Genomic DNA, 11,008 nt, shown 5'->3' on the forward strand with positions numbered 1-11,008 from the left:
TTTTCCCTACGGTAAGTCTAAATTATAATAAAATGTCACTTGTGATAGAAAAATATATAAGCTTAGATATGCAGAAGAGAGAAATAAAATTATGATAAGGGTGTTATGATCATCACAAGCAAATGAAGTTGTGACATAAGAGAACTTTGTGGCCTTTTATGTCATAGAGATAGGATGGATAAGAGACAAAGCCTTGTTGGAATGGCAAGTAACGCCATATATATTTCACCAATTTTTTTCACTCCAAAACCAAACGAACCTCCCCATCCCTATACTTGTTCCCAAACACACCACTTCAATTATTAGGTGATGCCAAATACAAGTACTCTTTACTTGTTCTTCACCCCCAAAAACCGAAATACACGCAAGCCTCACATCTCTTACCAGACCACAACCCATCTTACTTTCTCTCTCTTCCCGTTTTCCTACTGAAATACCTAATTGATCTAATTACTTCCTAACTTCCCTGACTTTACTCTTTACCGCTCCTCTCTCTTTGACATCATGATTATGCTTTGTTGCTTATGCCCATAATCATTTTCATTGGGACTTGGACATTTAGCTCCTCTGGATCTTTGTGTTCGGAGTCGGCGGACCCAAGAATCTAGACCACTCACAACCCCCATTAGCCTATTCTACTGGCCAGCTCACACACGAGTCCAAATCTCTCTCCCTTCCTTGAACGATCCGAATCTCTGAGTTCATTGGCTCTCTAGATCTAGAGAGGATCTCGATTCTATTTGGACAACATCATGTAGTACATAGTACAATAGCAGTGATGATGGTGGAAATTAGAGTTAGAGAAATTATCAAGGGGTGAATGACATTTGGCATTAGCAAATGCTAGGTAGACCAAATTTGTAAACCAAAGAATGTGTCACCAATAAGAAATAACCACATTAATCAACACTTAAGTAATAATTCAATCATCAACAACCGTGTCATATGATTTACAAAATTAATTAAAAAATTGATCTCCCTAGCATTAACCCCCATATTTAATCTAGAATGCTCTTTCTCATGGATTGACATTTTCCAATGAAATCACTATTTTGTTGTACTTTTAAGCTTAAGCGGAAGCGAATTCTAACAAAGTATCAAATATCAAAGTTATAGGCGAAAGCTAAAACAATCAACTCAAAACAACATGAGAGATTAACGTGGTTCGGCGTAAAGTCTATGTCCATGGGCGAAGCACAATGAGGAATTTCATTGAACAAATGGAGATTACAAAATAGTGTTTTAACTCTCACAACTCAAACCCACAAATTACAAACCTTAAAATAAACAAGTAAAGAACCCAAAACAAATGGAGAATATTCTCCAAAAGTGTTCTCTAACTCACAAATTGATTTTCACCAAATTGCCAAATGAATGAGCCATGAGTTTTCCACACACTCATGATCCCAAACAGTGACCTCCACCCCAAAACCCACTACTAATGGTGACGGCACACAAAATAAACTTAACCCCAAGGTCCTATGTATAGGGCACAAGACTTAAGTTACAATGAGGATTCTAATCCTAATTGGAAGTAAATCCAAATCCTAATAATCAAATAGGTAATTAACTAAATCTATCCACCAAGCAAGGAATCCAACTAAGAAGTCAAATCCAAACTCAAATAGGACACCAAATGACATGTAGCACAAACTTAATTTCTGCATTATCCTAGTTTCGAGTCACAAAACCCAACATATTTCACATTAAAAGAAAAAAAAAACTTTTTTTTTCCTTGGGTGGTGCTATCCAAACATCATTTTTTACCTTTTACACACTCATGTTAATTTATGTCATTTGATCTTCTTCAATTCATTTGATCCAACAGCCGGAAATTGAGAAGAGTATGTAGGAGGTAAAAAAGAGGCATGTGTATAACAGTACCCTTTTTCTTTTGGTGACATTATTCTGCAGTTTTAAAAGCCTTGTTGGATGGCAACTAACACCATATTTCCACGATGATCATGTATTACTGGTACAACGTATCAACACAAATTAAAGATTATTTATACATATTCAAATTATAAGTTTTGAAAAATTGGTTAGAATTTGGAGTCAAATCCAGTTTCAGTTGGAAAATGGGAATACTGGTACTAATATTAATATAGGTTATGGGGAAGAAAAGAAGAATAAGAAGGATTGAGTGCGTTTCTAAGGTTTATGACTGAAGTTCAAGAAGGCTGAATTGGTTCCAAAGTGAGATATGACTGAATGAGATGACTTCATTTGAAATTTGGACCCTCTCCGAACTTTAATGTCCGGATGAATGAGGATGATTTCCTTTGGAATTTGGATCTTCTTTAGGCTTTATTGTCCAAAGTCTAAGGATTATGAAATCTGGACGGTCTAAGAGAGAAAAAAAGAAATCTGGCCTTTGATTTGTGTGAGGTGGGTCAGCGGAATGAGTAAAGGAGGCCGTCATACTCAATTTGAGTGGTCCAAATGTTTTTACTCTTTGGATTCCGGACAGTGAGGTATGAAGAAGATCCATGTCCCTTCATTTGGTCCAAAGTGAGATTAATTAATTAATTAATGACTTTTATAATTTGATTAAACTGCAGGACCAAGAGGAAACAGAAGAGGAGGAAGAAAGAAAGAGAGGATGGAAGGAAGATCAAAGATCGAAGAAAATGAGGGAGAAAATTAGGGATTTCGGTGTTGTCAAAGTTAATGAATCAAAGTAGGTCCAGACAAGGATTTTATTAGTGTCAAAATCTGACGAATTTCGGCTCAATTCTTTACCGCACATTACGTAAGTTAAAAAAAAGTTTTTCATACCTTATGATCAAAAGTCACAATGACAATGTTTTAAGATTTATTTTAGATCGGTTTTGTAACTATTTCTTCTTCTCTGTTTTTTTTTTTTTTTTTTTTTTTTTAAGTTTTTGCTATTAATAACAGGGAAAAAAATGAAGGATAAAGTTGAATGAAGGTTGATAAGAGGAACGTGGAAGTATAATAAAAAAAAAATGAAAACTAAAGATGAAAAACAAAAGAGAAATCAATAACATAAACTTAACAAAAACAAAGGTAAACAAACTAATAAAGAGAGATTTTTTGGTGTACGAATAACACAGAGCAGTTGTGGTTTCTTCCCACTTAAATTATAATATTTGTATTTGCTTGTCCATGTATATTATAACATTTGTATTTGGTTTGAAGTATCTTGTCTTACTTTCCCTTACTATAGCCAGTTTATAGATATCTAATTCTCCTTCTTTGGTATCTAATCACTTATACATGCAGTCAAAAGTCACTAGCTTTGCTTCTCTTATGGCTTTCTTTGCCTCCTTCTCACAATTTTCATTGGTTCTATCATTTTATAAGGCTTTGCAACATTGCTTCTTAGCCTTAACCTTTTCATGTACCTCCTCATTCCACCACCAAGATTCCTTTTGATGTGGAGCAAAACCTTTGGATTCTCCTAGTACTCCTTTTGTAATTCTCAGATAAAATATCCACAAAATTGTCGATATTTCTGTTGAAAAAATTAAGGAATCTCACATTAGGCTAGCATTCCCATCTATATCCCAAACACACTGAGATTTTGGATGGAAACTTGAAAAAAAATTCTAACCAATTATATTATTACATTCGGTGTATCAGACCGTGTTCTCGGCGCGCTAACAAATCTCTCCTAAAACTCTACACCTTGGTTAGTGCGTAGCCTCCTCCGTAAACTCTACGCCTTAGTTAGTGCGTAGCCTCCTCCGTAAACTCTACGCCTTATTCAGGCTACGCCCCTCCATTTGCCGCCACAATAATGGTGATGAAGGAGATTTCGGCACAACATATGGTAAAATGGTTTGACAACTTTTCCAGAGGACTTGACAAAGCTCTTAATTTAGATGAATTTCATAATTTTTTTGTTAATGCCAATGCTCTAGTCTTGGCACTCAAGGTGGGAACTGAATTAGATTTCCAAGTCCATATCATAATTTAGTTGAATGTCCGCGGGAGTTCCAACTAAAAGTGGATAAATACCTGCTATTAGCATCATCGTTCAACAATGCTAACTGCCAGATTATACCTAACACAGCTACTAACTAAAAGGAAGATTACCATAACTTCCGCTTGCTCATATAGAAAAAGTGTCCAAATATTGGGCCACTTTGATTTTTTAATCCATATTTCTTTCAATAATCATGACTCTTATGAATTTGACTTAACTATGACTTGTAATCAGTTATGTGTATCATTAGCTCTTGTTTGAAGTTTTGAAAATTACGCATTTATCTACAAGTTCACATTCAACAAACACGGTATTTGCGAAAAATCGACATACTAATACATGATGTTAAAAATTTACTGTTATTATAACACGTGTTAGTTTATGATTTACTTTTAGAATATATCTCAAACGTTTTAATGGGTTTGATTAATTTCTTATTTGGGTTTTTATTTCCTAATTTTTTTTTTTTTTTTGTCAAACAATAGATTTGTTAGATTAGAGGGTCAACATGTGTTAGTTTATGATTTAATTTTAGAATATATCTCAAACGTTTTAATGGGTTTGATTAATTTCTTATTTGGGTTTTTATTTCCTTTTTTTTTTTTTTTTTGTCAAACAATAGATTTGTTAGATTAGAGGGTCAACGGGATTCGAACCCGCGCCATGATTGTAAAGGCAACACTCCTCTCCACCACTGTGGTAAAGGGTCACTTGCTTATTTCCTAAATCTTTAATTGATGTTTATTTTTGGCTTTTTATATTAGCATCCCACAAAGTGTTGAATACACCGCACATTAAAATTTAATATTAAATGATTTATTTACCCTACTATGCAATGGCAATTTTGACCTTCTTAGCTTTAAAAAAAATATTTCTAAATACACCCCAAATCAATTTTAACATATTATTTATCTTCTTCAACTATCAAAATCCCTTCGACCCTCCATTGTTGAACAAAACCCTAACTAATGAAACTACAAACATGTTGATTGAGAAAAATTATTTTTGACGAATGATACATGAAATCGATGTTTCGGAAGCTTCACATGAGGTAAGACTTCATATTCTTTATTGCTTTAGTGATTTTGACGACATCGTTATTCAAGCTTTTATGTTCGTATTCATCTTTTAGGGATCACGGGGATTACATAAAGAATTAAACACCTAAAATTACCACTAAATATTAAAAACAGACAACATGGGTTTTAATGGTGGAATTGAAAACAAGCCACATGTGCTTTAAATCTCAGATTAAAAGCTTTATAAGATTTGAGAAATGTGGGGTGTATAGAAAATATGGGGTGCATGTAGAAAATGTAAGGTGTATATTGGGAATGTGAGGTGTGAGGGTATTATGGGAAAGTATGTGGGTTGTATTAAGATAATTTTTCATTGAAAAAGTAAATGTGGGGTGTATTAAGTATGTGGAGTTTATTCAATAATTTGTAGGATGTTAATATGATAAGCCTATTTTTTTAAGGGAGAGTTTTTAATTGGTGTAGGATTTGTATTTTCTGGTGTGTTGGTAAACAAACACCAGTAACCAAACTAAACTCGAGCGTTATGATTCATATTTCATCATATATTTTCCTTCAGTGGATCATATATATATATATATATATATATATATATATATATTTTTTTTTTTTTTTTTTCCTTCAGTGGATAGAAAACTAATTATATGAAACCAGAGTCGACTACCTGCCAACCAAATCCTTTCTTCTCAATTTTCTGCTTCTCAATCTCCATACCTCTCTGACTCATGAAGATTCTCTCTATGTCTTCATTGCTTCTAATTTTCAAAGTCCCTCCCTTCTCTCTGTAGAAAGCTTTGACTACTCTCCTATATGCATATATATATATATATATGCACTAGGCCTTCATGATCACATCCCACATATAATCCAAGCGTCTGTCTTGAACGTCTGGAATTGTGGACATGCAATTGTGTCTGCACCCAAAAGTGAAAGTTAAAATGTTTTCACAAAGCCATTTTCTCTGTGTACTTCTCATAATATTAGTCTCCTTTTCCTTCTCTTTTAGTAGTGACCCCGATAACCCACTAGTTGTACATGATCTTCATCGTCACCATCGAATACGCCGGCTTCAATCAACTTCAGCAATGGATGTTACTGTAAATGTGGATAGCTTTGGAGCAAAAGGAGACGGATCGGATGATTCCCAGGTAACCCATTTGTACGAGGAGAGCCGCAGTCGTAATACTCCTCGAGCTCTTCTCCTGAAGATTATGTGTTTAATCATGAGTAGGATTAGTGAGGATTGTTAACTGGTTGGCGTTTGATAATTAATTGTGTTTTATATAGGCATTTACGGAAGCTTGGAAGAAGGCTTGTTCTTCTAAAAGTGATGTTGAGCTCGTCGTCCCTAGGAATAGGGTCTATCAACTGAAGCCAATGGATTTCTCTGGCCCTTGCAAATCTCAGGTCACGCTCAAGGTTAGTCACATATATACGACATTAAACAGACATATAACATGCAAACTATATATCCATCCATCTACAATCGACCTAATATATATGTTTGGTGCGCAACTAGAATCATATAGTTGGATAGTGAGGAGGAAAGGTTGTGTGAGACTACCGGATGTGGAGGGAGAGGGAGATGGGACACAAATGGGGACGAGGTGAATATGAAAAAATCCTGGGGTGGATGGGGAAATGGGAGTTTTTTGTGCGTGGGCCAGACAAGCCAACCCTGTACATTATAATTTCTCGGTGAGGAGGGGGTGGGTGAATATAGAAATACTAGTATAAAGAACATATATATATATATATATATGCACACACATACATATACACACACACACACACACACATACTACTTTTTGTTGTAGGTGAAAATTTAGAGAGAAAGAAAGATGGACGACAAGAGATAGAGAAGGGGCTAAAGAATTTTTGTGTGGTTTTCCTATGTCTTGTGCTTTATTTATAATAGTATAGAGATAGAATTACTTGCTCCCTAAGTAATACAATTATAAATATAAAAAATATTATAGAGAGATTATATATATCCTGCTTACATAATTTTTACTTCTGATTTACACAATCACACTTTATGTCAAATACTAACTTACTAACTATATACATACATACATACATACATATATATATATATATATAACACTTTTGAATTTTTCATCGTTGAAGGGGGACATTTACATACGTATATAAAATCAACAATATCCCTATAACTATTTACATGTTACGTCATCGTATGATATATGTATTTTAAAAAATATGTAAATTACAATCGGGGATAAGAAATGCATGCATTCGTATTGTCCATAAAGTATCTAGTTCGAAAGCTTGTTTGAAGATTTAAACTTTGAGGTTTAGATTCGGTGTGCTGCAATAAACCCAAAACATAAATTATAATCATATTCTAATTGCAACTGTAGGACTTGTTGACTTAGTTCATAGCATGCATATTTACTATAGAGTTTTAACAAAAAGTTTACGGTACTGTTCATTTTAACGAAAAATTATATTTTTATACTAAAAAGTCAATTCTAGTACTATTCACTTTACCCTTTATTTTATCCTTATCATTAAAACTCAAAGTTTTCAAGCCCTTTCATTAATTTTCCTTATTTACTACTGTAACTGCCTGACTTGTTCATGACATTTTTCGTGAGAACTGAATATCAAACCCAATGAAACAAGATTTGTATCAAAATTTTGGTACACATGTACGTAAAATTACTTGTACCTTTTACAATTTAAATTTTACAGTAAAAAAACTATTTGCTCTTAATAATTGGATTCATTTTACTAGATATATGGGACCATCGAAGCCTCTGCCAAACAATCAGATTATAAGGACAGCCGGCATTGGATTCTGTTTGCAAATTTGACTAACTTTAGAGTTGAAGGTGGTGGCACCATCGATGGCAATGGAAGGAAATGGTGGCAAAGCTCATGCAAAGTTGACGAATCCCCTGTAAGTTATGCCATAACTAATTCTATTGTTGTGCATGACTTGGAAACCATTTTCACAATCGTTTTAGTTTTTAGTTTTTATAATTTTGAAAAACAAAAATTTATTTGGAAACTATTTTTTAGTTTTAAAATTCAAAATTTGAAAGCAAAAATCAAGCTAAATTTTCAAAACTGAAAAAAAGTTGTTTTTAGTGTTTAGTTTTCATTTCTCAAAAAAAAAAAAAAAAAAAAAAAATCCCCTTTGAACACAAAAATAAAAACAAAATGGTTTGATATTTTTTTCAGTTTTAAAAAAAAATGTACAAAAAAAATGAAAACTGAATGATTATCAAACAACTCTTAAGTTATATTAACTTTAAACTTTGATTACCCATTTCTATATGCAAAGACTAACATATTTTCTTTTCTTTTCTTTTGTGGAACCTTGCATTATCTCACAGCATTGCACAACCGCACCAAATGTAAGTTTTTGGGTCCTATTTATTTCCAAGTACTAATGATTATACCTAACAAATATTATATTATATGAAAAAAGCACTCTTAGGATGTTGAATTTTCGATTCTGCCTATTAGATACTGACATCTGTTTCGTTGTTTCTTTTTCTTGTTGATGAAAGGCCGTGACTTTCTTGGGGTGCAACACTTTGGAAGTGGATAATTTGCGGTTCCGAGATGCCCAAAAAATGCATCTATCCTTTGAGTCGTGTGTGAATGTAAAAGCTTCGAATCTCATAGTGACCGCACCAGGGGATAGCCCTAACACAGATGGAATCCATGTATCAGCAACACAGAATATTGGGATTAACAATTGTCTCATTAAGACAGGTACATGTCCTAAACTCGTGTCGAAATTTTCCTAACATTTTATGTTATTAGACTATCAGTTTAAAATATAATTAGTATCTTTAATCGAGAGATGCAAATTTGAGAAGTAAAAACAATATTTAAATCTTACTTTACGCTTCTGAGAGATGTAGATAGAAGTTCTACTTCAACGAAATTTGAGATCTCATTTTTCGGACTAAAGATGTAAAAAATATGTATATTTAGATTTTTATTTATATCTTTCGGCCAAAATGCATATTTTATATATCTCTATTGGAGAGTTTGCCGCCTTTCGGCCAATAAAAAAAATGTAGCATACACATTTTAAGATATTTTGCATCTTCCATTAGAGATGCCCTAATTTAGTGTCCAACATAACATGACATAATCTTAGTCGACATAAAAATCAAGAACCTAGTAATTCATCAAAACTAATACAATTTATGTTTTCTTTCTTGTTATTGATCAATTGAAGGTGATGACTGTATTTCGATAGTAAGTGGGTCAAAAAATGTTCGAGCTGAGGATATAACATGTGGACCAGGTCATGGAATCAGGTCAGATTTCATCCGATACATTTACATGATATTAATTTTTCGATTATTTGAACTAATTAATTTCATACTCGTTCTGGTTATGTCATATTGCAGCATTGGAAGCCTAGGAGCTGGAAATTCACAAGCAGAGGTTTCAGATGTGATGGTTTCTAGAGCCAACCTTATGGATACCACTAATGGATTGCGAATTAAGACTTGGCAGGTAAGACTTCATTTTCAACTATATATCTGTAAGATTGGGAATGCATAGACACATTACATATACAATGCAATCAATTAACGGTTTGACAAGGAAAAGAAGTGAGATCATCTCCGGCTCTCACGTTTCAAAACTCACGGACTGAGCAATTTGGACCATTCAAGTAAGATATATGGGCGTTAGAGAGAGAGAGAGAGAGAGAGAGAGAGAGAGAGAGAGATTGTGTTAGATGGACCAGTAGAATGGACTAATGGAGAACACAAGATTTAAATTAAACAGTTCAATTCTCGGTCAGCAAGCTCCGGAGAGGATCTCTATAAGAAAAAAAATTTCATTTTATTTCATGTACATGTATAAATCAAATGACATTGGTCAATTTTGTTTGGTAAATAGGGCGGGTCTGGATATGCAACAAACATCAGATTCAAAAATGTGGTGATGGCCAACGTGAGCAATCCAATTATCATAGATCAACATTACTGCGATCAGGAAACACCGTGCCTAGAACAGGTAATGAATTCACGGTCCAAATTTACATTTTCATCCGCAACATTACATGTTAGACACCTTAACAGTAAAACCAAAATTTGTTAGTTATTAAATGGCGGAAAAGTTTTAGTATTCTTTGGAATGCATATCATTATAAGCTGTTATTAGCACTTTAAACAAATGTCATCATTCACCCAAAACATGTATATATGGAAAGGAGAAATCCAATTGGAGAGGTGCAAGTTGAGTTTTTAAAGTGCTAATAACAACTCCTGTAATAGTATAACACGTTATCTTACTGCCGTAATAGTATAACACGTTATAATACCAATCATTTTGTGCAGGATTCGGCGGTAGAAATAAGCAATGTGTTATATGAGAATGTAAAAGGCACGAGCGCTTCAAAAGTGGCAGTGAAATTTGACTGCAGCAAGGAATTCAGATGTCAAGAAATTTTGTTAGAAGACGTAAACCTAAAACCTCTAGCCGATGAAACTGCCCAAGCTTCGTGTGAGAATGTCAGTTTAAACCGTATCGGAACTGTTTCTCCAACATGCTCTTAGTTAGTTTAACGCGTAAACAATAAAATTGGTTCCTGAACTTTCACCGTATACAGTTCAGAATCGAAACCAAAATATGTAGGCTTCCCTCTTCCCCTCGTGCCCGTCGGTTAATTCCGGTGCAGCAACAAGCAAAGGCTACTGGAAATTGCCACGCCCATTGCTAGTCACCAGATATTTTACTCGTCCATTTTTGGGTTCCTTTGTGCATGTCAATATATATATATATATAGAGGATTATGTAACGTAAAAATAATTAGAGTTTGAACAAGAGATCTTGTTGCAAAGAGTGTTCGGCCTTGGGGCGCCAAATGGTTTTCTTGCCATTCAGCTGGTCACTGCTGATCAAGCGGCACACTTGTTCGGCTGGCCACACTCGAAATATCTATATATATTTTTTGGTCAATCGAAATATCTATATTAGTTCTGTGCCGATTTGCAGAACAAGTCGCGAGCCCAGAACCTTG

The 11,008-nt window shown here is 34.1% G+C and overlaps 1 protein-coding gene across 1 annotated transcript; it reads left to right on the forward strand.

The window, feature by feature from the left end:
- Positions 1-5,655: 5,655 nt before the first annotated feature.
- On the forward strand, positions 5,656-10,832 carry LOC125470778 (polygalacturonase-like). Its single transcript, XM_048570361.1, has 9 exons — positions 5,656-6,137; positions 6,277-6,408; positions 7,748-7,912; positions 8,352-8,372; positions 8,529-8,736; positions 9,212-9,293; positions 9,387-9,495; positions 9,886-10,002; positions 10,326-10,832. The coding sequence occupies exons 1-9, from the start codon at positions 5,892-5,894 to the stop codon at positions 10,542-10,544; spliced, it is 1,299 nt and encodes a 432-aa protein (XP_048426318.1). The 5' UTR covers positions 5,656-5,891; the 3' UTR covers positions 10,545-10,832.
- Positions 10,833-11,008: the final 176 nt, after the last annotated feature.

Source organism: the organism of the source record quoted next, unplaced genomic scaffold (assembly GCF_019419815.1).
Source record: "Pyrus x bretschneideri cultivar Hongxiangsu unplaced genomic scaffold, Pyrus_bretschneideri_v1 Contig52, whole genome shotgun sequence".
Taxonomy (NCBI): domain Eukaryota; kingdom Viridiplantae; phylum Streptophyta; class Magnoliopsida; order Rosales; family Rosaceae; genus Pyrus; species Pyrus x bretschneideri.